This window comes from Nyctereutes procyonoides, unplaced genomic scaffold, assembly GCF_905146905.1.
Source record: "Nyctereutes procyonoides isolate TBG_1078 unplaced genomic scaffold, NYPRO_anot_genome, whole genome shotgun sequence".
In the NCBI taxonomy this organism is placed as follows: Eukaryota; Metazoa; Chordata; class Mammalia; order Carnivora; family Canidae; genus Nyctereutes; species Nyctereutes procyonoides.
In genome coordinates this window covers 51,342,706-51,369,571 of record NW_026575042.1, presented here as the reverse complement: position 1 = coordinate 51,369,571, position 26,866 = coordinate 51,342,706, and the positions used below count along the sequence as shown (strand labels likewise).

General features: G+C 47.1%; 2 protein-coding genes across 3 annotated transcripts in view; one reads left to right on the top strand and one right to left on the bottom strand.

Moving 5' to 3' along the window:
- The window catches only part of VEPH1 (ventricular zone expressed PH domain containing 1), a 223,136-nt gene that overhangs the window by 36,066 nt on the left and 160,204 nt on the right, over positions 1 to 26,866 (top strand). For both annotated transcript variants that reach the window (XM_055321784.1, XM_055321783.1), the window contains exon 4: positions 15,884 to 16,050. In XM_055321784.1, the coding sequence (XP_055177759.1) occupies positions 15,884 to 16,050 (167 nt within the window). The remainder of the gene's footprint in view (positions 1 to 15,883; positions 16,051 to 26,866) is intronic.
- Positions 1,679 to 7,808, bottom strand: PTX3 (pentraxin 3). The gene is made up of 3 exons (XM_055321785.1): positions 7,440 to 7,808; positions 6,471 to 6,773; positions 1,679 to 2,868 (listed from the first exon to the last, which is right to left on the bottom strand). Exons 1-3 carry the CDS (start codon positions 7,567 to 7,569, stop codon positions 2,255 to 2,257), a joined length of 1,047 nt encoding a protein of 348 aa, XP_055177760.1. The 5' UTR covers positions 7,570 to 7,808; the 3' UTR covers positions 1,679 to 2,254.

Genomic DNA, 26,866 nt, shown 5'->3' with positions numbered 1-26,866 from the left:
CCCCCAGGGGCCCTCACTGGTGGATTTACAGTGACAGAAGTGCCGTTTTCTCCCTGTTAAAGCAGCGCAGGAAGAGGCAGCCCAGGCCTGGCGAGGCAGCTCCGCACCCGGGAGCCCAGGCGCCTTCCGTGCAGTGGCAGGACCGCCCGCCGCCGAGGTTGCTAGAACTCCTGCCATCGTTGCCCTATTCCAACCAGGCAGAAGGAAGGAGGGAGAGAGAATCCCGTTCAGTGTATTCCAGCATCAGCCGGGGCGTCGGCCCCTGGCCGCACCTCGCTGTAACTGATGCTGGGAAATAGAGACTTCACCCGAGTGGGCACACCCACCATGTGAACCAAAATTCTGTTCCTTTGGAAAAGAGGGTAAATAGGTCTTAGGAGACGATCGGAAGTCCCCTGGAACACTTACCAGGGGTAAGTGCTGTAGCAGATGAAATTCCTACTTCTGTAACCCAGCAATTGCTTGGTTTTCTGCTCTCTGCTGCTTCTTTACTCTCAATGTGTAATTCCCATAGAAAAACTAAAAACGCCCCCAGGTTTAGCTCCGTCGGCGTAGGAGTTTGCATGCATTTTGGCCTGCGTCGCCTAGGATCTCTTGAGCTGATCTAATTCCTGCTGAGATGTGGAAATTGAAAGCATGCCTGACTCTGTTTATGGTCGGGTCCGGCGTTTCTTCTTCCAGTTAAGCATTCCAGTCATGGACATAATGGCTAAAGAAGGATTTACGTCTGGCCACTGTGTAATCTCCAAGGGCCCGAGACTGGCCCTCGGCCTCATAACTGTGTACACTCTTCCTAGAGATCCATCAGGCTGATTTTGCGGGTCTCACAAGCGGGATGAAGCTCTACTGCTATCACGAGCATCCTCAAAGATTCCTGGAATCATGACATCTTATTGCTAAAGGCGGTGAGACCAATCCCCTTGTTTTACTGAGAAGACCCAGAGGAGTTAAGTACCTTGCCTAAGGACACTCAACTAGTCAGTCATAAAATGTGGTTTGGTAACTACTCCCGGCCCAATGCTCCAAATCTCACAAACCAGAGGTGACCTGTGGTTGTCCAGACCCGTCTTTAGGTCACTGTGGCTGATGTTCAGGAGCAGCTTTGGGATGGTCTTCTCTTCGTCCCAAAAAGCATTTACAGGAGAACACTAGTGTGGCGGAGAGTGACTCCCCATCTGTAGGGTGAAGGACCTTGACCGTCCTTTCTTCTTGCACGAGTAAGAGAATGGGGTACGCTTAAAGGGCAGGAATCATTGTTTTTCCAGATTCTTTGATCTTCCCAGGAATGGCCCTCACCACGGATATTTGGGGAACTCTGATAATTTATGTGTGTTTCTGTGTTCCACAGGGCAGAGTGTCGTATGTGGTCATAGAATCATCAAACTGAAAGGGACTTAGACATCATTATTTCCTCAATTCCTTGATTTCTCATTTGAGAAAACTAAAATCCAGAGAGATGAACTGACTTAGCCGAGATCAGATTTCTTGCTTATGACTCCTAGGAAGCCAAAGCTTACAACAACTCTATAGTCTGTTCCTACCAATGTCAACTAGAACCGTTTTCTGAAAACTAGCTCCTACTTCAAGAGTGCGGATTTGCTCCAAAACACCTTTTAAATTTAAAATTAGATGACATGGGGTAGTTTTATAAAATATTTTATTTACAGTAGAGCTTTACAAAAATAGTCTTAATAAAATTAATACAAAACCATTTTATAATATAACTTATAGAACTATCTTCTCAAAAAAGTGACATTTCGATTATGACACATAAACTACATTTGCATTTGTTAAGTCACATCGTAGTATAAATATGTTTCATCATCGTATTTTGTAATCATAAGGTACATGCCAGTTAACAGTGGATAATGGACAGCCAATGTTATTTTCTGTTCCTTCCAACGTAAAAGCCATCTCTGGCCAAAACAAAATTAACCAAAGAAAAGTGAAACAATTGCCCTTCTGTTCCACGACGCAGTCCTTTTTAATTATTTGCGAGTTTATCTGACAAAGACACAGCACTAATCGCAAAGCACCGTGGCACGAAGTCTAGAAACAACATCCCCACAAGCATTCTCCAATGCCTTCTCTTCAACTGTTTACTCGGTAATTTTGCCCAGATAAATAAAGATTGATCTCAACTCTCCCCTTCCTTAGTCTCAAGTGTTCTTAACACGCGCTGAGGTTTTTAGACCTTCCCAACTGTCTGAAACGTGAGGTTCTTTCTTTGGCTTCGAGTCGAGCTTCACAACACTCAGGAAACATACTGAGCTCCTCCATGGGGCTGGAGCTCGGTGACTCCCCACCCAACCACATTGCCCCGGATGTGACAAGACTCCGCTCCTCCCGACTCTCTTATCTCTTCGTTGCTGAGAACACGATCCCAGATGTTGAAGCCTGTGAGTCTTCCAGAAAAGGCTAGCGTTTCATCGAAGCCGCCACCCACACAGCAGCCGTTCTTTTCTTGGCCAATCTGCAGGATGCCCCCCTCGGGAACCAGGTGACCCGTGGCCATCTCCAGCGCGGCGGCCACCGGCTCACCGTCCACCCACAAGGACACGCGGCCTTTCCTGGACTCCCAGGTGCCACACAGGTGGGTCCACTTTCCCAGGGGAACCACGGCGTTGGCAACCAGCTTGTTGTGCTCTCCGCCCACCACGAGCACCACGGACTGATAGCTGAGGTACAACTGGATCTCGTACGGGTTTCTCTTGGTGCCATAGGAGAACAGGACGGTTTTGTTTAAAACATCTGTGGCTTTGACCCAGATGCAGGCACTGAAAGACTCGAGCTTCATCGGCGTCACTGGATGCACGCTTCCAAAAATCTTCTTGGACCGCATTGGGAATAAGATGGCGGTTTCACAACCTGGGGGAGCAAGAACGTGACAAGGGTATGAGAGAAAGTAGGCATCCATTCACAAGTCATCCCAGCATTAGGGGTCTCCCCCCGGCACTCGAACGACTACAGCTGAAAATCCTATGCTGTGGCCCACCACGACCCGAGCAGCTTCGCGTGTGACCTGGGCAGAGCAAAGGAAAGAGGAATAAGGTCAACTGTCAGGCCTACTCCGTGAGGCCTCCACCTGGAGAGGGAGGCGGGCAGAGTAGCCAAATTGCCCAAACGCAAAAAATAGTGGAAACCGTGTTTTAATAACTACTTCCCCTCACAATTAGCTGATGGCCTGTTGCTACTTTTTTTTAATGAAAATGTTGAGTCACGACGTGTTACCTTCAGTGACGCTGTAGTTTCCAAGAACTTAGAGCCAGACTTGTTTCCCTCTTCTTGACTTCACCAAACTTCCGTAGAACAACAACGACAAAAACACCTCTGAAATCCGATGGACCTAGCTCACCCTTTACCTGCTGTCGACCTGTTTTTAAATGGAACTCCAGGGCAGTCCTATTGTTGCTGGAATCGTAAAATACCACGTGCTCCAGACACCTGTGGACTGCAAAGTCTGTCGAAGGCTACCTTCGGAAGGCAGCGATGAGCGATCACGATGGCCCGTACTCCCTAGGTCCCAGACACCGTTCTTACCGCCCCGGATGGTTTTAATCCTATTTATCGACCCTAAGAGATGGTCTTAATATTCCCATTCTACAGATGAGAGAACTGAGGCATAGAGCATGAAGCAACTTGGTTCCGCTTTCGAGCTGGTAAGTGGTAAAACGGGGGCTTTGCACTGCGGCGTTGCGGCTGCAGAGGCCGTGCCCTTGGCCTGCACCCGGCCCTGCTTCCCAGTAGGGGAACCCCTGCCCGTGGCTAGGAGGGCTGGGATTCCGTCTGCTTTACTAGCAGCAAGCATGCAGTTTTTGATGAGCCCCCAAATCTCTCCGGGCTTTCCTATTTTCCGTAACAGCCCCTCCCATCCTGCTACTGATCTGTCCGCGTCTAAGCAACAAGAACGTAGTGCTCGGGAGAAGAACTGTGAGGCCAAGGGTATTCTTAGAAACGCTGCGTTTGTCCACATGCTTATAAATACTATGGAGGCAGCAACAGAAAACCTTTAAGGAAGAGTGAGCTCTTCTAAAGGGCCTGGCCGAGAACATATTTGTGCTAAAGAGCAGTGAGAAGGAGACATTCAGCCGTGGGGCTGGGAGCTCAGTAAGTCCCACCTCAGTTCAGCTCCAGGTCACCTGTCTGGTCAGGGAGCTAGAGGTGCTGAAGGGAAGCCCTTCTAGGTGTCTCTGGGAAATGTGCCAAAGCCTTTCATAGGTGAGCTCTGCTTTGTGATAACCTCATAGGCGTAGGAGAGATGAGAAAAAGAATTGTGTTTTTTTTTTAATCTAAACGAGGGCTAGGTATTCACTTTATAACAAACTAAAGATTTATTATAAAATAGCTCTGACACGCAGGTGTCCAGAGCATTTAAAGACCAACCGTGAGTGAATATACAGATGTTGGAGGCACCCAGCGTCCATGCAGAGCGTGTTAAACTACGCTAAATGCCTGCAAGTGACTGGGGGGCTACGCTCGGCCCTAAAAAAATTAAATAGCTGTGGACCTAGAAATAGTCAAAGAAATATTGAGTCTCAAAAAATCGTATAAAAGCACCTACAATACTAAAGCACAAATTGGTCCCGTCACGTTTTTGGTATTCTCTTTTTCACTGAAGAATTTGAATTTTTGAAGATTTTTAAGATTCATTCTTAATGAGACAATCTTTCTTCAAATGAAATCGGTACTTTTTTTTTCTGTATTAAGTGAAACAAAGATCACGGAACAAAAGATCACCATATGCATAATAACCATTTGAGATATTATTCTCTGTAATGTCCCAGTAAAGGAGTGTTCAAGAGGGGGCCTACTGCAGTCTAATTAACTGATTTCCTGTTTAAATAAACCCAGGCAGGCAGGATTGCATTCCAAAGCGTTCCTTGATGGCCTCTCAGAGACTCGGCCTCCCCTGCAGGCTGCACTGGCTGTGTGAGTTACTGGAGTGGAATTTCGTGTTCACAGGTTTTTTTGTGGCTTTTTTTTTTTTTTTTTTTTTTGGTGGGGACCAGTGATTGAAGCTCTTGATATCTCTTTAAAATGTCAGAAACTCTCTCATGAAATGGCTTTTAACTAATAGGTTTTTCTGATTATATTATCAAAGACCAAACAAAATTAAAACCAGGTTCTTAGGAGGCCGACAACAGAATAATTAGGAATCCCCGAGGAACCAAGCTGGCAGGAAACCAAGAGAGGGGAAATAAAACCATGTGGGTAGAAGTACTATTGGATGGAATAAGGAATTAGCATTCTAGAATTCAGAAATACATCCCTGTCTGCTCTAACCAGTATACAGAGGTGAGTGAAAACTGGCGTTAATTCTTCAGTTTGGGGAGCGGGGGGTGCATCCTAGGTACAATCACTTTAATATGCTTTGCCAAAGACAAGAAATGTCACCCACCAGAATAGCCACAGAATTATGTTTTGTCTCCTCGTCACTTACGCTGAGGAGCTAATCGTGTATTTGGTTTTATGCTTTTCCAGTCTCCGAAACTGTACTGAATAGTCCAGAAAATCTGCTCAGCATCGATAAAGCCCTCCAACACTTAGGAACGACTGACACCCTGCTATGGGTTCTGCAATTTTAAATGAAACACGCTCCCCCATGTGCTTACCATTACGATCCTTGCCCCCCAACAGCTGAGCTGCTTTATGGCCACCCTAAGGAGGGCGGCGCTGCTTGTAGGTCATCCTCCTCTGTTCCCCTCGTTCTCAGGCACAGGAAAGCTGTTGTTTTCATACCTAAGTCCCTGATTTTCCCATATGGCCCAACAAATGATTCCTGCGCCGCTATCGCTTAGAGATTCGGGCCTCCACAAAGGAGTGTTCTTTGGCTCCAAATCTCCTTTCTTTGACCCACCTTTCAAACGTGTTATTTCGGGCCCACATGTGTTTTTTGGAGATCCCTGTAGGATGGCAGGGGAGGAGGGGGGGGCACTTCAAGAAGTCCTATCTGGTTTGAACCGCCTCTCTCCGTTTGCACCCCCCTCCCCTGCAAGACCCTGGGGAGAGGAGGGTCACCAGTTTGCTCCCACAGCAGCCCATCTCGCTGCCATGTAGGGCTCCCCCGAACCTCCGGGACTTGAGGGGCCCCCTCCGGGCTGGCGAATCCCACAGGCCCCTTTTGGGGGGAGGGACCCCCGGCAATCCCACTAAGCCCTCCAGAGGTCAGGTTCAGTCTCAAGCCTCAGGCTCAGAACCCGCACGCAGGGAGGAGGCGGGGGGGGGGGCGGCCCAGGAAAGTTTCCCTAAAACGCAGGCTGGGCCCCGAAATAGCGCGGGGACCCAGAGCCCCCGAAACCTGGAGGGAGTGGAGAGCCCCGACGGAGCGGCCCCGGGCTCCGCCTTCGGCAGCGCGTTTTGGCGCCGCGGGGGCGTGCGCAGGTGCGCGCAGGTGTGCGCAGGTGCGCGCAGGTGCCCCCCCCCCCCCCGCCCTGCCCCCGGCCCCGGGCCGCGCTCTCTCCCGCGCTCACCTGCCGGCAGCCAGCGCCCGGCCGCCCAGCCCCGCACCGCGCGGAGGTCGGCCCGCGTGCGCCGCAGCTCGTCCAGCACCGCGCCCAGGGCGCGCCCCGGCTCCGGGCCCTCGGTGGGCGGCGCGCACGGCGTCCCCAGGCGGCCGGCCAGGCGGCCCAGCTCGGCGCGCAGCGAGCGCAGCTCGGCCCGGAGGACGGCGTCGGCGGCCTGCAGCAGCATGTCCTCCCGCAGGCGCGAGTCCTCCAGCATGACGAACAGCTTGTCCCAGCGGCTGAGCTCCGGGCGGCAGGCGCACGGCGGGGCTGCGGCGGGGACACGCGCGTCACCGCCCGCTGGGCCCCGCAGCCCGTCCCCGCGGGACCCGCGGAGCCCTGGGGCGCGGCCGAGGTGGCCCCGAGGCCTCCCCCGACCCCCGGGCTCCTGCTGCGACCCCCGGACCTCCCCCCGCAGCCCGTCCCCGTGGGGACCCGCCGGGAGCCTTTGGGGTGCGGCCGAGGTGACCCCTCCCCCCTCCCCCCGACCCCCGGGCTCCTGCTGCGACCCCCGGACCTCCCCCCGCAGCCCGTCCTCGTGGGGACCCGCCGGGAGCCTTTGGGGTGCAGCCGAGGTGACCCCGAGCCCCCCCCGACCCCCGGGCTCCTGCTGCGACCCCCGGACCTCCCCCCGCAGCCCGTCCCCGTGGGGACCCGCCGGGAGCCTTTGGGGTGCACGGCCGAGGTGACCCTGAGCCCCTCCCCGCTCCCTCCGGGCTCCTGCTGCGACCCCCGGACCTCCCCCGGCAGCTCGTCCTGGTGGGGACCCGCCGGGAGTCCTGAGGTGCAGCCGAGGTGACCCCGAGCCCCGCCCCCGACCCCCGGGCTCCTGCTGCGAGCTCCGTCGCCCCCCGACTTCCCGGGCAGCTCGTCCTGGTGGGGACCCGCCGGGAGCCCTGGGGCGCGGCCGAGGTGGCCCCGAGCCCCCCGACTTACGGTCCTCCGTGGGCTGCAGGCCGTGGTCGATCTCGTTGTCCAGGTCCACGTACATGAGCTCGTAGTCCCCCGGGCCCTCCGGCGACAGCGCGGAGCAGAGCGCGCACAGCAGCACCGCGGGGAGACGCATCGCCGCCGCCGCGGGCAGGGGAGGGGAGGGGAGGGGAGGCGAGCGCAGCGGGCGGGCACGGGCGGGCACCGGGCACCGGGCGGGCACCGGGCACAGGCGGACACCGGGAGGACACCGGGCGGACACCGGGCACCGGGCGGGCACCGGGCACAGGCGGACACCGGGAGGACACCGGGCGGACACCGGGCACCGGGCGGGCACGGGCACAGGCGGACACCGGGAGGACACGCGCAGACACCGGCGGCCGGCCCCGCGCCCCTAATAAGCGCGGGCAGCGCCTGCGGGGAGCCGGGGGAGCAGCGCCGTCCGGGGCCCCCCCGAAGCGGGGCGGGGGCGGGGGCGGGGGCGCGGGGGCGGGCGACCCGGGCCGGCACGTTGCACAAGAGCAGCCCGCCGGGGTCTACGCTGCGGCCAGATTAGTGGGAGGAGGGTCAGAGGGGAAAGAGGTGGGGAAACTGGGCCGGGACCGTCCCCACGGGGGCCGCAGGGGGGCGGGGAGCAGGCCGGGCCGTGCCAGCGTCTGCGCGCCCCGCTCCCGCGCCGCAGCCCTCGGGGGAGCCTGCGCCCCTTCCCGCGCGCGGCCTCCGGGGGGAGCGGGGCTGCTGCAAGCTGAGGCCCCGGGGGAACAGCGCGCGCGGGAGGATGCGGTGCTGCGGGCGGGCCCAGCCCAGGCCCTGCATCTGGGTCCCCCTGCGGGCGCCAACCAACTCGCAGGCTTCCGACAGGGAGGGCCCCCCCCCCCCCCCCCCCCCCGCAAACCTCGATGAGGACGGCCCTGGGGGAGAGGGAAGCGCTGACTTTAGGAACGTTGAGGTGGAAATTGTATCATCTCACTCGAGATCACGCTCCTAAAGTAAGTTTAGGAGGAACCTCCACGCAGGTTTCCAGAGTGGCTGCACCAGGTCACGTTCCCACCAACAGTGCAGGAGTAAAAATAAATAGATTAATTGATTAATTAATAAACAAATAAATGTAAATATAAAAAATATAATAAATATAAAACATATAAAAATATAAATATAAATAAATAAATAATTAAGTAAGTTTAGGGATTCCCGCTTCCTGTGAAATGTGAAGGCCCAAATAAGCTGAAAACTCTCCTGCACAAAACACCTAGGAATGCATTTACATTATGATGACTTTTTAAATTTTTTTTGCAATAATTAAATAGGATTTTATTTTGTTTATTTATTTTGTTTGTTCTTTTTTTAATAATTTTATTTGTGTTCAATTTGTCAACGTACAGAATAACACCCAGTGCTCATCTCAAGTGCCGACTTTCTAATTTTTAAAGATTTTATTTATTTATTTATTCATGAAAGACAGAGAGAGAGAGAGAGAGAGAGAGACAGGCAGAGGGAGAAGCAGGCTCCATGCAGGGAGCCCGGACTCCAACTTGATACTGCGACCCGGGGTCACGCCCTGGGCCAAAGCCAGATGCTCAACCGCTGAGCCACCCAGGGATCCCACTATAATGAGAACTTTTTTTTTTTTAATTTTTTTTAAATTTTTTTTTAATTTTTTTTTTATTTATTTATGATAGTCACACACAGAGAGAGAGAGAGAGAGAGAGAGAGAGAGAGAGAGAGAGGCAGAGACATAGGCAGAGGGAGAAGCAGGCTCCATGCACCAGGAGCCCGACGTGGGATTCGATCCCGGGTCTCCAGGATCGCGCCCTGGGCCAAAGGCAGGCGCCAAACCCCTGCGCCACCCAGGGATCCCTATAATGAGAACTTTAAATGTACAGATGAGCTACCAATAAAGTAAGGGAAACCTCCAGGAGCCAAAGAAAGAGGTGGGAGGGGGGGATCCAAGACCAACCCTGTAAGCCTGAGAGCTGATGCTAGCCACCCCACCTCCCAAATAAAGGGAGGTAGGGGTCATAGTTTTGTAGCAACCCAGTGTTAAGGACCATGTGGGAGCAAAGCTTAGGGCAGCGTGGGCGCAGGAAGTGAGACCCTCACCTAGAGCCAGCCCCTCAGAGAGCTGCAAGCTGGACTTCCGTGGATATAGCCCCGCTGCCCGTCCTAACACAGAGAAGTGAGAAGGAGACATGTCTCTCTTTGCACTCTCAAGGGTCCCTAAGAGTTTCTGACTAGGGGTCTGCCCTCACACATGTTCAAGATTCAAATGTATACTATCTGCCACGGTAAAAACAAATTCACCATAAAAATATTTAAACATATGAGGAAACAATCCACCATGAATCGGAATCAGCAGATACGGGGAAAAAAATTAGGAACCCCTCTCCCAGGAAATTCATTTATTTAAAATCTCAGCTAGGAACTAGAAAATAAATGCGTTTAAAATTATTTTAGGTCTGCAAGGAGTTGGAAAAGAACAAAGAAAGACATTGTCAAAAGAAAAAAAAAACTAGGTATTTTTATTATTTATTATTTATTATTTATTTATTTATTTATTTATTTATTTATTTTATTTATGATAGTCACACACACACACACAGAGAGAGAGACAGAGACAGAGACACAGGCAGAGGGAGAAGCAGGCCCCATGCACCGGGAGCCCGACGTGGGATTCGATCCCAGGTCTCCAGGATTGCGCCCTGGGCCAAAGGCAGGCGTCAAACCGCTGCGCCACCCAGGGATCCCGTGATTTTTTTTTTAAAGAACCATATTTAACTTCTACAAATAAAAAAAGATTAATTGAAATTTTAAAAATCTCAAGGAATGGGTTGAATGGCAAACAGGCAAAGCTGAAGAGAATATTAAACTGGAAGAAGGATCTGAGAAAAATCTTCCAAAATGTGCTCTTTAAATTCAGGAAATCCTTTCATATTTCAGGAAGAGGATAGAGAAATTAATTTTGCTTTGTTAGTACCAGAAAGTTTATCTTTTTAAAGGCAGCCATGAAAACCAAAGGAAATAGAATGTTCAAATAGAAGAAATAGAATTAAACAAATCTTGTTCAATAGAAAGCAGTAAAGAAGGGAAAAAACAGAACAAGATGAATAAAAGACACAACACCAAAAAAAATCCAAATACACAATAATCATCAAAAATATTTAAAAAACAAACTTTCCAGTTAGACATAAGATGTCAAGTAGGAATATTTTTAAAATCCCCAGCTACGAGTCACCTACAAGAGCCACATATAGAACATAAGAATCTACAGATGTTCAAAACAAAACATTTGGAAAGGTCAGGGGGAGAACATAAAGAACAATTCCACAAAGCTAGGATAGCTATATTAATATCAATTGAAAATAACCTTAAGGGAAAAGAGAATAAAGTATAATAGACACTTTATTGGAATTATTTAGTAACATGGTTTAAAAAAAAAAAAAGAAGGCCACTCATTCAAGAAAATGGATGCAAAAGCTCTAAATAAAATATTAGCCAAACAAACTCAGCACTATATACATAAAAATACATTATAACCATGTTGAGTTTATTCCAAGACTGCAAGATTGGTTAAATATTTGAATTATCTATTACATTAACAATTTAAAGGAAAAATCGTATGATCATGTCAATGGATACAGGAAACCATTAATAAAATTCAACATTAATTTATGTCCAAACTAGGAAACAGAACTTAAACTGGTGAAACGGAAATACCAAAATTGATAGAAACATATACATACATAATGATGAATCCTTAGAAACATACTCTTTAAAAAAAGAAAAAGAAAAAAGAAACTTACTCTTTAAAAACAGGAAAAACTAAAGGATGCCTGTGGACACTTGCTCTTTTCATTGAAGTATTAGAGGTCCTAGTTAGTAAAGTAGGACCAAAAAAAAAAAAAAAAGGAAAAATAAGATCTAAGAACAGAAAAAAAAAGCTATCATCAATTATTATGAGTTGATTACCTATATACAGAAAATCGAAGAGATTCTGAAGACAGATTGTTAATAAGAGAATTGAGCAAGTTTTTCTGGCTGAAAGATCAACACAAAAATCAGTTGCTTTCTTAATACCAGCATAAAATTGATAATACATTTTTTAAAGTTTCCATTTACAATAGCAACAAAAATGAGACACCTAGGAATCAATTTATTTAGAAGATACATAAGACACAGCTACTATCATAAAACTGTATTGAAAGACCTTTTAAAAACCCTACATAGATGGAAGGACATATGTTCTTGAATGGGAAGACTCAATTTCACAAAGATATCAATTGTCCCAAATTAGTCTGTACATTCGGTGTGGGGGGAAAAATATCCCAACCTAGTGTTTCAAGGAAGTTGACAAACTAATGGTAAAATTGATATAAAGGAACCAAGAGGGATTTGAAGTAGATGATAATTTGCCCCATGGGATATAATGATTTATTATAAAGTTATTAACAAAATGTATAACTGGTGAAAGTATGATAAATACCCAGAAACAGACCCAGACATATGAGAAATCTTATATCTGAAAAAGGCATTAAAAACCAGAGGGAGGGGATCCCTGGGTGGCTCAGCAGTTTAGCGCCTGCCTTTAGCCCAGGGCGTGATCCTGGAGTCCTAGGATTGAGTCCCACACTGGGCTGCCTGTGTGGAGCCTGCTTCTCCCTCTGCCTGTGTCTGTGCTTCTCTCTCTCTCTCTCTCTCTGTGTGTGTGTCTCATGAATAAATAAATAAACTTTTTTAAAAAGTCAGAAGGAAAGCACCTGACAACTTGATAAATGGAGCCAGGGCAATTGTTTACATACACACACAAAATCTGTTCCTTATGTACAAAGGTAAATTCCAGATGGATTAAAGATAAATATGAAAAACAAAACCATAATGCTTTTAGGAGAAAATGTTTATGAACCTAGGGTAGAGAAAGATACCTCAATAACAACAAAAAGTATAAACTATAAAGAAATTCTCAAAATCAACTACATTGACATTGCAACTTTAAAAGTGACAAAAAAATAAGTGTCTAGAATAAATAAAGAGTTTCTACAAATCAAGAGGAAAACACAAACATCCCAGTTGAAAATAGGCAAAAGATATGAATGGTCACCTCATGGGAGGGGAAATGACCTGTAAACATATTAAAAGCTTGCTTAGGGCAGCCCGGGTGGCTCAGTGGTTTAGTGCCGCCTTCGGTCCGGGGCCTGATCCGGGGACCTGGGGTCGAGTCCTGCGTCGGGCTCCCTGCGTGGAGCCTGCTTCTCCCTCTGCCTGTGTCTCTGCCTCTCTCTCTCTCTCTCTCTCTCTCTCTCTCTCTCTGTGTGTGTCTCTCATGAATAAATAAATAAAATCTTTAAAAAAAAAAAAGTAAAAGCATGCTTAGCTGCCAAGTACTTAAAGAAACAAAGATGAAAACAACCACAAAAAAATGAGACACCATCTCACTCTCCATCGGACCGGCAAGAACCGATGTCTGTCAAGACCAAATATTGGCAAAGTTATGGAGCAGCAGAAACACTCCTGCTGCTGGTGGGTGTGTACATCATCGTAGTCATGACGGAAAGCAGAATAGTGTCCCCCCAAATGTCCACAACCTGTGGAACTTAATCCCCACAACCAGTGGACGTGTTGCGTTTCACTGCATTGAAAATGGACTTAAGGTTGCTACATACAAAACGGAGATAATCCTAGATTACACACGTGGGCCCAGTGTGATCACAAGGGTCTTAAAAGCGGAAGAGGGAGGCAGAGGGGAGAATCAGAGGAGGAGACGTGATGCTAACGGCAGAGTCGGAGAGACGCTCGCTCTGTTGTCGACTTTGACGCTGGAGGAAAGGAACTCTTGAGAGTTTTTGGTGATTTCTTACGGCAGTTCTAGAAAACTAATACACAACCACACTGCAAAGAAACTTCGGAAGACATAGGAACTTAACTCTGAGGGACATAACCACTGCTTTGCTACCTGATTATGTGGTCCGGGGACCACCAGCATCACCTGAGAGCTTAGTAGGAATGCAAGATTCTCAAGCCCAAACCCTGAATCTACTGGATGAGCGTCTATGGTTTAACAAGATAGGATCCTAGGTGATTTCTAAGCATGTAAAGCCCAGAGGCAGTGCCCTAGGGAAGATCTCCCATTCCTGAGTCAAGAAATAGCTATAAAAATTACAGCACTGTTGGTAAAAGCTAAGCATCATCATCATCATCATCATCATCATCATCATCATCATCATGTCTTTCAACCGTAGAGTGTATGAATAAATTGTTGCCTGCTTACACGATAGAATGCCATACAACTGTGAGAATAAGCGATGGAGAGCTTCCTGGAGCTAAAACTTCAACACAGTGCTGAATGTAAAAAAAATTTAAATATTGCAAAGACATTTGTATAGTATGAATACCATTGACAAAAAAATTTAAAGCCTGCAAAACAACACTATAAAATGTTTGTTGGTCTATACACGTGCAACTGAAATGTAAAAAAAAAAAAAAAACATTCATGAAGATGATAAATACCGACTTTAGGATGGTGGTTGCCCAAGGGGAGAAAAAGGAAATGAGTGGGATAGGAAGTGATTCTGGCACCACGTGGCTTTGGTGGGCACGACCTTATTCTTTATTGCCTACATTTGCCTAATGGCTTCAAATATTCCATAATTTAAAAAAATATTAGTTCATACATGGAATTTATAGGATTTCTCTTTTTTCTCTGAATTTACAGGATTTCTATACCAAAGTGTCTTCGTCAGTTTCTAACGCAGAAAAAATTTTTATGCATTTATTTTTGCATCATGTGATCAAAATGCAAGTCAGCTGAAAATGACTAATCTGGAGTTTTTCCTTCAAGGCTCTCAGGGTATTTAATGGGTATTATATCAAAAGCCTTACACCAGTTTCCTGTCTTCAATTGCAAAGAGAGTCTGATTTATCATGAACTTTTTTAGAGATTGATCAGTATGTCTACATAATTAAGTTCTAAGATCTGTTGTACCCTGTACAGACTGGGCATTACATTAAAAATTCCTGATCCTTTAAGGAAAAGCTCTTGGTTCAAAGAGATAGAAAACAAAATCAAGCAATATTTTGTGATGGACTAGACATTTTTTTAAAAGAAAACCCTGAATGTTTCTAATACTTCGCATTCCATGGGTATATGGAAATCTGCAGGAGACTAATTCTGTGAACCACGTGCGGGAAAAGCAATTCTCATTATGTATCATCACCCACACTCATTCAATCTGATCCAGAGTTACCCTTCTATTATTTTTAGGCCCGGATATTCTGAAAATGGTAGCCTTTTTCTTCTGTTCTCTCTCTCTGTCTCTTTTTTTATTTTATTTATTTATTCATAAGAGACACAGAGAGAGAGAGAGAGAGAAAGGCAGAGGGAGAAGTAGGCTCCACGCAGGGAGCCCGATGCGGGACTCGATTCCGGGTCTCCAGGATCACGCCCTGGGCTGAGGGTGGCCCTAAACCGCTGAGCCACCCGGGCTGCCCCTTTTGTTCTATTCTCCTATCAAGTGTCCTTTATATATGGACATGTCCCCCCTGTTCGAGAAAGGTCACATATGTGTAATCACTGCTGCTCAGTTGATTCCTCCTGTGTCTTTCGTCTATATACGAAGCCAAATTGAAAGTAATAGACGCACAAACTTTTTTTGTTGTTGTTCAAGAAATCCCTAGAAACCAATTCTCCTGAGACATTTAAGTACTTGCGAGGATTTTGAGGAAAAAAATCCATACCATAAAGTGATAAGCAGATGTTTCCCATATGCTGTTTGCCGATAAGTCCCTGTAGCTTATGCAATATCTCTTCTTGAGACTTTGCCATCTTAAACCCAGTTGTCCATACATGTCTTTGAGGCAAATCAAGTGTGACAAACAAGCGGACTCTCAACTTCCCTTGAAAATAGTACAGAAATTGGGGATTTAAATTTGCATTGCTACTTTTTTTTGTAACTATTCATAAAAATAAGGCTGCATTTCCACATGTCAGCTGTCTGAACCAGGCCTCCATATCTCTCAGGAACGTGAAAACATTCCTCTGCGCCTTTTTTTTCTTTTTTCTTTTCTTTTGGTTCCGTTTCATGCTTATGACACTGCATAGTTTTCATTTAAACAGCATCCAAATGTTGTTTCTCGTCAGGAATTCTTTATCAGAACTGTTTCCTTCTTCAGGGTGTGGTGTGGTTACTGTCAAGTGTTCCTCTGTCCCCGTGGAGCATTAGTCAGGAAAACTTTTTCATTAGATAATAAATAAATATGATAGTCCCTTTTATGGAATCCGTTTGAGTCCCGCTGTAGTGATTTTTCAAAATAAGATACTGTGTTATTTTTAGCAGAAGGCTTGGCCATCACTCCACGCTGTTTAATGAGTAAGTGCAAGGGTTATTGCATTGACAGTGAACGTGTTTCTACTGCTTGTGAGCTAATGCTCGTCATTCCTGGTTTTGTTCCCTCAACAGGCAATGCCATGCTGTTGAGGGTGTTACCTGTCGTGTATGAAAAGCAGCCTCAGCCGATCAACAGACACCTGATGGAACTCCTGGCCTTGATGCCTCAGCTGGAGCAACCAGAGCAGTACCATCTCCTACGGCTTTTGCACGTAGCTGCGAAGAGAAAGCAGCCCGAGGTAAAGAGTACATCACATGCATGACGGTCCGCACAACCAGGCAGGAGAACAGCAGGTGCGCTTTGGGTTTCCTCCCTCGTGGGCCTAAACACACTCGCTTTTATGTGAAAGCACTCATTCACTTTTCCTAGAACCGTGAAAGCGAGGAGGGGATGGCATTGTGGTCCCCAGAGAAGCGGAGCCGATAGGATGGACACATAGATCGTGAGCATCTCATTTTTGAATTATGCTTATGCACACATGCTTACGTGATCATCAAGCTGAGAAGACCCACAAGATGCCATTTGTAAGCTGAGACCCAGGGAACACGGGGTATAATTCCCGCCTGAGTCCGAAGGCCTGAGGATGAGGGAGATCAATGGCGTGAGCTTTGGTCCAAGCGTGAAAGCTTCAGAACCGGAGGGCTGATGGTGTAAGCCACAGCCCAGAGGCAGGAGCGGACCAGTGTCCCCGCTCAGCCAGTCTCGTTCAGGCCCTGAGCAGCTTAGACGAGGCCCACCCACCCTGGGGAGGGCAATCTGCTTTACCCATTCTACCAATTTACATGCCAGTCTCATCTGGAAACACTCTCACAAACACACCCAGAATAGTGTTCAAGCAAATGTGTGGGCGCTCAATGACCCAGTGAGGTCGACACATAAAATTAACCATAACAGGTACAGTACTGAAAACAGAACAAAGCTAAAACCTGTCACTATGGTGGAAAAGCTTTAATTGAAGTTGAGTGTGGCCATGAGGCGCAGGAATCTGTGGTTTCTGGCCCGAGGAAATGAGCTGCACGTGGGGAAAGCAGCCTAGGGTGAGAGCAAAGGCTCGTTTTCTAGATAGCAAGTTGTTGGTTTTTTGGGATCAAATAAAAGATTATAATTATTAGGATTATTGTGATTATCCGTCACAGAACATCCAACTGAGTGCTGGTTTAAATAATAAAAAGGAATTTACTAGCTAATGTGATGGGGAAAAAAATACCTTCAGGTGAGGTGGTCGATCCCGGAGCTCAAATAATACGAACCGAACACTTTTCCTACTCTCTATTTCTCGGATTTGGTTTCTGGCGTTGGCTTCCATTTTCTGCAAGCTTTCTCCTCGTGGGCTCCAAACCGGTCCAAGGGGCTCTCTAGGCACCACGCCTCTTCTACCTCTACCACCAGCATCCAAACAAAAGTCCTGAGGTTCTGTGTTTAGGACACACACCGTCTGCCTGGTGCTTCTGCTGACTCCCGAGATACTCAGAGAGAGACTCGAGGCCGCCAGGAAGGGAGAGTAGGAATGGATCATGGAAGGAGTGAAGGATTAAAGGTCAGCCCAAGGTTCTATCGACCGTGGTTGTAACTCCGCTTCATTGCCTGATAAAGTCAGTACCCACCACTTAAAAAAAATCAGTGAACGTGAAGGTGAGTACTGGAACATTTGAAGTCAACCCTGGAACCATGCAGAGAAAAGCAGGCGAGAAGGGTTGTATGCACAATTAACCGCGGTAGGCTGCCGTGGCTGCAAGGGCCCGACGGTAGGAATGACTTCTTATCTCCTTCTGTATCGCAGACGTTGGCGGTAGCTCTCTGTGAGCAGTCACAAAACCAAACAGAATAAACCAGGGTGATTGCAAATGGTAGAAGCAGAAGGTAGGGCAGTGAGTTCTACCTTAGGGAGAAACAAGTGTCAAGAAGATTCACAACAGAAGTGGCATCAGGGCCAGACCTTGAAGAGCGGGAGGGTTTGTTCCAGGTGGAGCATGGGGCACAGGGCCTTGAGGAGCAGAGACAGGGCTGGGGGTCCTGGACACTGGAGAGAGACCTGGCCCTACCCCTAGAGATCTCAATTCAGGAGGCCTGGGAAGGGGCCCCAGACTCTGCCTCTTTACAGGTTCTCAGGTGACACTTTTCCTGCTGCTTCAGGGACCACACAATAGCTAGGCCAGAGGCTGGGCAGGGAACTGGGGACAGCTGTTACCTGATGTGCGTGAGCTTTTGCTTTTGCCCTTAGGGCAGCGTATCGTCATTATTTTTGCATGCCTGTCTTTCCCGGGGCACACTGGACACCTTGAGGGGCATGGGAGCTGTGTCTGCGTATTTACATGCTCTCCCTACTGTAGTGCTGGACACGCAGTAGGAGTTCAATGAAGAGTTGTTGAATTCAAAAATGAGTCAATAACCAGAAGAGACCAAAGATATCGGAGACCATGGGGGACTGGGGAAAAGATGTGTCGTGGGCTCCAAAGGGTGTAAAGTGGCCCCACAGGACCAAGATCTAGAGAAGTCAAGGAGCCTGGAGATCGGGACTGACCTTAGATTTGGCAACTGGGGACTATTAAATTTAATGACAAGAGATTGAAGATGTGCAACAAAGTACTAGCTAGAATCAGATGCTAGTAGAAGTTAGAGAATAAATTCCAGAGCGTAAATGGCGGAATCTGTTTGGGAAAGAATTAAGGACAGAAAGTTTGAGCAAAACTGTAGCAGAGTTTGGACAAGGAGTAGAGTTGAAGGATCGTTGGATCATCTAGATGGAGGCTGGGAGTGAAGGGTGCGGAAGGAGTGGGATGTTTGTTTTCCATCCCTGCTGAAACAAATGACCACAAACCTGGTGGTTTAAGATAGTACCAATCTGTTATCCTCCAGTTCTTGAGATGGGAAGTCCACAATGGGTCAGCAGGGCTGCATTCCTTCCGGAGGTGCTGGGGGAGACACTGGTTCCTTGCCCTTTTCCCTGCCTGCCCAGCTCAGCTCCTGTCCTGCCTCCCTCTCACCTCTGCTTTTCTCATCACGTCTCCTTCTCTGACTCTGAGCCTCCTCCCTCCCTCCTCTAAGGCCCCTTGGTGCCATCCAGAAGATCCAGGATTATCTCTCCATCTCAAGACCTTTAACTTAATCATACCTACAAAGTCCTTTTTGCCATGTAAGGCAACATGGTCACAGGTTCTGGGGGTTACGGCATATATACATCTTTGGGGAGTCATTCTTCTGCCTACCACGGCTAGAGCCTGGGGACGAGATGATACAGGTGATGGGGAAGGGTGACCAAAAGGCCAAACTTGACTTGATTAAGGAGGCAGCTGGCGTGCCATTTAATCTGCAGCCTGCAAGCAAGAGCAAAGCCTAGTTTTGGGAAAGGCAGGTTCAAAACAAGGGGGATCTGGGGAGAGTAACTTAATTCAATTTATTTCCCAGGAGCTAAAGGCTGGACAGAAAGGCAAATGAAACCAGCAGGAGACTCACTTCCAGGAAGGAAGACAGAAAAGACTTGGGGTCTCCCCACCGAAGACGATGGGGTCCAAGAGTGAGGGTGGCACCATGTGTGACATTCAAAGAGGTCCCGTCAGACAGACACCTGGTACAGCCCTTCTGTGGCTGCCCAGATGCTCAGGAAAGGACGTAGGAGACCATTTACAAACCAGGCCCCTGACCACTGCCTGTTGTCATAGGGTCTCTCTAACTCCAGCGCCTTGCACAATCATACAGCCCAGGGACGGGCACTCCCCGCTCAGGGAGCTGAGTTTTTACGTATACGCTGCGTCCTTCACCTGGCTGTTCTTCCCTCACCACTCCCACTCTTTCTGAGCTGACTATTCCTGGTCCTTAGATTTCAGTTTCTTGCCAGGAGTCTTCTCTGACTCCTTCCTTCCCTGCCAGAGCAGATCTCTGGACCACCTTGGCTGCGACGCAAACGCCGGGGACGTGAAGGCCATCTTGTTCACCACCGTGTCCCTGATGCCTTGCAGAGTATCTGGCACACAGAGGTCACTTTGTGAATATTTCTTAACACAGATGAGTTAGTATCCGTGCCTCAATTTGCAGAGGACTGTATCATTCATAAAGGACTTCTTTTTTAAGCATCTAATCCTACCAATTTAATGTACTCCTCTCAGTAACTCAAGGTGTGTTATAGTTTTCTGTGTTTTACAACAGTCAAAATGGATGTTCTGGGAGGTTAGCTCACCCCGGGCACACAGATAGTAAGAAGTCAGTGACAGGCCAGGACTTCTGACCCCCTGCCCCCTTCTCTCTCCTTGGCCTGGGGAAACAACCAAGTAGCCTCCACTTGAGAGAAGCACGGCATAGTTTGTTTTACTGTGCTTCACTTCGTTGTACTTTGCAGATGTTGTATTTTTTGCGAATTGAAGGCTGTGGCCACCCTGCATCGAGCAAGGCTACCGGCACTATTTTTCCACCAGCATTTGCTTACTTGGTGTCTCTGTGTCACGTATTCATAATTCTTGCAATAATTCAAATATTTTCATTATTATTATATTTGTTATGGTGATATGTGAACAATGACCTTTAACGAAACTATTTTAATTGTTTTGGGGTACCCCAAACTGCACCTATATATGATGGTGGCAAACTTAACAGTAAATGGGTATGTTTTGACTGCCCCACCGACCCTCCATTCCCCATCCATCTCCCTCTCCTAGGGCCCCCCATTTCCACAGATGCAACACAATTGAAATTAGGCCACTTAATCTACAAAAACCTCGAAGCGTTCAAGTGAAAGGATGAGTAGCAGCTCTCTTGTTTTAAATAAGAAACGAGACATGATTAAGCTTAGTAAGGAAGGCATGTCAAAAGCTGACATAGGGCAAAAGCCAGACCTCTTATGCCAAATATTGGCTTCTTAGCTATGTTGTAGATACAAAGGAAAAGGTCTTCAAGAAAATTAGAAGAGCTACTCCATCGGACACGTGAGTGATAAAGCAAAACAGCCTTATTGCTGTCGCGGAGAGAGCTCGAGTGGTCTGGATAAAAGATCAAACGAGCCATGACATTTTCTTAAGCCGAAGCCCAATCCAGAGCCCAATCTAGAGCAAAGCCCCAACTCTCTTCACTTCTTCGAAATCTGAGAGAGGGGAGGACGCTGCCAAAGAAAAATTTGAAGTTAACAGAGGCTGGTTCGTGAGGCTTAAGGAGAGCAGGCGTCTCCATAACCTAACAGTGCAAGGTGACGCAGCAGGTGCGGTGTTGAAGCTGTAGCAAGGTGTGCAGAAGATCTAGCTTCGAAAATTCATGAGGGCGGCTACACTTGACAACTGATTTTCAGTGTTAATAAAACAGCCTTCTCCTGGAAGAAGATGCCATGTAGGAGTTTCATTGCAGAGGGGGAATCAATGCTTGGCTTTAAAACTTCAAAGGACAGGCTTCTCCTTTGTTATGGGCTGATGCAGCTGGTGACTTTAAGTCGAAGCCAGTGCTCACTGACCATTTTTTTTAATAAATTAATTTTCATTGGTGTTCAATTTACCAACATACAGAATAACACCCAGTGCTCATCCCGACAAGTGTCCCCCTCAGTGCCCGTCACCCATTCACCCCCACCCCCCACCCTCCTCCCCTTCCACCACCCCTAGTTCATTTCCCAGAGTTAGGAGTCTTCATGTTCTGTCTCCCTTTCTGATATTTCCTACCCATTTCTTCTCCCTTCCCTTCTATTCCCTTTCACTATTATTCATATTCCCCAAATGAATGAGAACATACACTGTTTGTCCTTCTCCGATTGACTTACTGCACTCAGCATAATACCCTCCAGTTCCATCCACGTTGAAGCAAATGGTGGGTATTTGTCGTTTCTAATGGCTGAGGAATATTCCATTGTATACATAAACCACATCTTCTTTATCCATTCATCTTTCGATGGGCACCGAGGCTCCTTCCACAGTTTGGCTATTGTGGACATGGCTGCTAGAAACATCGGGGTGCAGGTGTCCCGGCGTTTCATTGCATCTGAATCTTTGGGGTAAATCCCTAACAGTGCAATTGCTGGGTCGTAGGGCAGGTCTATTTTTAATTCTTTGAGGAACCTCCACACAGTTTTCCAGAGTGGCTGCACCAGTTCACATTCCCACCAACAGTGCAGGAGGGTTCCCCTTTCTCCGCATCCTCTCCAACATTTGTGGTTTCCTGCCTCGTTAATTTTCCCCATTCTCACTGGTGTGAGGTGGGATCTCACTGTGGTTTTGATTTGTATTTCCCTGATGCCAAGTGATGCGGAGCATTTCCTCATGTGCATGTTGGCCATGTCTATGTCTTCCTCTGTGAGATTTCTGTTCATGTCTTTTGCCCATTTCATGATTGGATTGTTTGTTTCTTTGGTGTTGAGTTTAATAAGTTCTTTATAGATTTTGGAAACTAGCCCTTTATCTGATATGTCATTTGCAAATATCTTCTCCCATTCTGTAGGTTGTCTTTGAGTTTTGTTGACTGTATCCTTTGCTGTGCAAAAGCTTCTTATCTTGATGAAGTCCCAATAGTTCATTTTTGCTTTTGTTTCTTTTGCTTTCGTGGATGTATCTTGCAAGAAGTTACTGTGGCCAAGTTCAAAAAGGGTGTTGCCTGTGTTCTCCTCTAGGATTTTTTTTTAATTTTTTTTTTTATTTATTTATGATAGTCACAGAGAGAGAGAGGCAGAGAGGCAGAGACACAGGCAGAGGGAGAAGCAGGCCCCATGCACCAGGAGCCCGACGTGGGATTCGATCCCGGGTCTCCAGGATCGCGCCCTGGGCCAAAGGCAGGCGCCAAACCGCTGAGCCACCCAGGGACCCCTCCTCTAGGATTTTGATGGAATCTTGTCTCACATTTAGATCTTTCATCCATTTTGAGTTTATCTTTGATACTCTACATAGAAAACCCAAAAGCCTCCACCCCAAGATTGCTAGAACTCATACAGCAATTTGGTAGCGTGGCAGGATACAAAATCAATGCCCAGAAATCAATGGCATTCCTATACACTAACAATGAGACTGAAGAAAGAGAAATTAAGGAGTCAATCCCATTTACAATTGCACCCAAAAGCATAAGATACCTAGGAATAAACCTAACCAAAGAGGTAAAGGATCTATACCCTAAAAACTATAGAACACTTCTGAAAGAAATTGAGGAAGACACAAAGAGATGGAAAAATATTCCATGCTCATGGATTGGCAGAATTAATATTGTGAAAATGTCGATGTTACCCAGGGCAATTTACACGTATAATGCAGTCCCTATCAAAATACCATGGACTTTCTTCAGAGACTTAGAACAAATTATTTTAAGATTTGTGTGGAATCAGAAAAGACCCTGAACAGCCAGGGGAATTTTAAAAAAGAAAACCATATCTGGGGGCATCACAATGCCAGATTTCAGGTTGTACTACAAAGCTGTGGTCATCAAGACAGTGTGGTACTGGCACAAAAACAGACACATAGATCAATGGAACAGAATAGAGAACCCAGAAGTGGACCCTAAACTTTATGGTCAACTAATATTCGACAAAGGAGGAAAGACGATCCACTGGAAGAAAGACAGTCTCTTCAATAAATGGTGCTGGGAACATTGGACATCCACATGCAGAAGAATGAAACTAGACCACTCTCTTGCACCATACACAAAGATAAACTCACTGACCATTTTGAAAATCCTAGAGCCCTTAAGAATTGTGCTAAATCCCATTTCATGATTGGATTGTTTGTTTCTTTGCTATTGGGTTTAATAAGTTCTTTATAGATCTTGGAAACTAGCTCTTTATCTGATAAGACATTTGCAAATCTCTTCTCCCATCTGTAGGTTGTCTTTTAGTATTGTTGACTGTTTCCTTTGCTGTGCAAAAGCTTCTTATCTTGATGACGTCCCAATAGTTCACTTTTGCTTTGTTTCTCTTGCTTTCATGGATGTATCTTGCAAGAAGTTGCTGTGAGCAAGTTCAAAAAGGGCGTTGCCTGTGTTCTCCTCAATCCAATCATGAAATGGGCAAAAGACATGAACAAAAATCTCACAGAGGAAGACATAGACATGGCCAACATGCACATGAGGAAATGCTCTGCATCACTTGCCATCAGGGAAATACAAATCAAAACCACAATGAGGTCCCACCTCACACCAGTGAGAATGGGGAAAATTAACAAGGCAGGAAACTACAAATGTTGGAGAGGATGCGGAGAAAAGGCAACCCTCCTACACTGTTGGTGGGAATGTGAACTGGTGCAGCCGCTCTGGAAAACTGTGTGGAGGTTCCTCAAAGAGTGAAAAATAGACCTGCCCTACGGCCCAGCAACTGCACTGCTGGGGATTTACCCCAAAGGTACAGATGCAGTGAAACGCCGGGACACCTGCACCCCGATGTTTCTAGCAGCCATGTCCACAATAGCCAAACTGTGGAAGGAGCCTCGGTGTCCATCGACAGATGATGGATAGAGAAGCTGTGGTCTACGTATACAATGGAATATTCCTCAGCCATTAGAAACGACAAATACACACCATTTGCTTGGATGTGGATGGAACTGGAGGGTATGATGCTGAGTGAAATAAGTCAATCAGAGAAGGACAAACATTATATGGTCTCATTCACTTGAGGAATATAAAAAATAGTGAAAGGGAATAAAGGGGAAAGGAGTGAAAATGAGTGAGAAATATCAGAGAGGGAGACAGCACGTGAGAGACTCCTAACTCTGGGAAACAAACAAGGGGTGGTGGAAAGGGAGGTGGGCGAGGGGTTGGGGTGAGTGGGTGATGGGCACTGAGGGGGGCACTTGATGGGATGAGCACTGGGTGTTATGCTATATGTTGGCAAATTGAACTCCAATAAAAAAAAAGAATCGTGCTAAATCCACTCTTTCTGGGCTCTAGAAATGGAACAACGCAGCCTAGTTGACAGCACATCTGTTTACAACATGGTTTACTAAATATTATAAGCCCACTGTTGAGACTTACAGCTCAGAAAAAGAGAGGAGAGGGAAAGATTCCTTTCAAACTAGTACAGCTCATTGACAATGTACCTGGTCACCCAAGAGCCCTGATGGGGACGGACAACAAAATTAATGTTTCCATGCCTGCTAACACAACATGCATTTTGCAGCCTGTGGATCAATGAGTGGTTTGAACTGAACTTAAGAAATACATTTTGGGGATCCCCGGGAGGCTCAGCAGTTTAGCGCCTGCCTTCAGCCCAGGGTGTGATCCTGGAGTCCCGGGATCGAGTCCCGCATCGGGCTCCCTCCATGGAGACTGCTTTTCCCCATCTCTGTCTCTCTGTCTCTCTCTCTCTCATGAATAAATAAATAAAATCTTTTTTTAAAAAAAGAAAAATACATTTCATGAGACTGTAGCTGCCATCAATAATGATTCTTCTGATGGATCGGAGCAAAGTAAACTGAAAACCTCCTGGAAAGCAATTACCATTCTAGACATCAGTAAGAACATTCATGGTTCATGGGGAGAGGTCAAAATATCAACACGAACCGGAGATTGGAAGAAGTTGATTCAAACCTCCATGAGGGGTTTGAGGGGTTCACGACTTCAGTGGAGGAAGTCACTGCAGCTGTCACAGACATAGCAGAAGGACTAGATTTAAAAGTGGAGCCCAAAGATGGGACTGAATTACTACGACTTCATGATAAAACTTTAAAGGAGGAAGACTTGCCTCGTTGGGAGGAGCAAAAAAAAAAAAGTGGCTTCTTGAGCTGGAATCTATTCCCCAGTGAAGACACTATGGAGAATGTTGAAATGGCAACAAAGGATTTAGAATATTATATAAACTTAGTTGACAAAGCTGCACCGGCGTTTGAGAAGATTGACTCCAATTTTGAAAGCAGCCCTACTGTGAGTAAGACGCCCTCAAACAGTACTGCGTGCTACAGCGGAACCGTTTGTGCAAGGAGGAGTCAATCCATGTGGCAAGTTGCATGTCTGTCTTATTTCAAGAAATTGCAGCAGCCACCCCAGCCTTCAGCGACCATCATCCCGAGCGGTCAGTAGCTACCAACACACCATACGGACAAGACGATCTGCCGGCAAAAAGATTGCAATTCATTGGAAGCTCAGATGACGGTTAGCATTTTTTAACAATAATATTTTATTTAAAGTATTTTTTTAGACATAATGCCGTTGCACACCTAACAGACTACAGTAGAGCATAAACATAACTTTTACATATAGTGGGAAACCAAAAAATTCATTCGATTCCGCACTTCGTTGTGGTGGTCTGGACCATGTCCAGGGTATTCCTGTGGTGTCCTCAGCTGGTTCCAGGAAGCAGAGGAAGGTAAACAAGGGGCACTCATCGTGGTTGAAGTAATGTCAAGTGCTGGACACTGTGTAGGTGTTTTACAACATTATCTCACCTATTCCCCACAACCACTTTTTCCTTTGGGAAACAGAAAAGTCAAAACTGGGAGGGTTAGGAACTGCGGTGGTACAAAGGAGCGACAGTGAGGTGGCTCTTCATACCCTCTTCTTCTTCACCAGCCCCTCCAGTTTGCATACAGGCTACGTCGCTGTGTCCCGCTGATGGCTCCCGTCATACTGCCATCCCTGAGACAGCCACTTGCAGAGAATCTGGGGCTCTCACTGGTCAGGCAACTCTTCCAGATACGGCCGGGCTACGTAGAAAGCCCAGTCTAATTCCAGCCATTGAGATCTGTTGGCATCAACACCCTGAAAACTTGAGGTGTAAGCCTATGGCTTGTGAAGCCCGTGTGAGTTCTGGAGGGACAGGGGACGGTCACAAAAGTGAGCCAGTTAGGAGAAGTAGGAATGGGGAGGAGGGAGTGAAGGCGGAGTCCCGAAGGCCTGGTGGGTGCTGAGCAAACCCCAGAACGAAGAAGCAAGGGTTTAGGAAACAGCCGCAGTGACGTGAATGGACCCCATCTGGGCCAGAGCCCCTGAAGGGGGAAGAAATTGTAGCAAAGGAATGACCCAAACCTTTGTTTCCCATCAGCACACCCCTCATGGGAAAGCAGGCCCCACCTGCCTCCTGTGTTTTTCACGCAGCTCTTCGTGAACTCACACTTGCTAACTGAGGTGTGCGGGCGGTGAGCCCGACATGCGGATTCAGCTCCCCTCTCTCACGT

Coding starts and splice junctions, on each gene's coding strand:
- PTX3 (XM_055321785.1), bottom strand. CDS start 7,569: ATGCGTCTCCCCGCGGTGCTGCTGTGCGCGCTCTGCTCCGCGCTGTCG. Junction 6,774..7,439: donor CCTGCAGCCCACGGAGGACC/GTAAGTCGGGGG, acceptor TCCCCGCCGCAG/CCCCGCCGTGCGCCTGCCGC. Junction 2,869..6,470: donor CGGGCGCTGGCTGCCGGCAG/GTGAGCGCGGGA, acceptor TTGCTCCCCCAG/GTTGTGAAACCGCCATCTTA.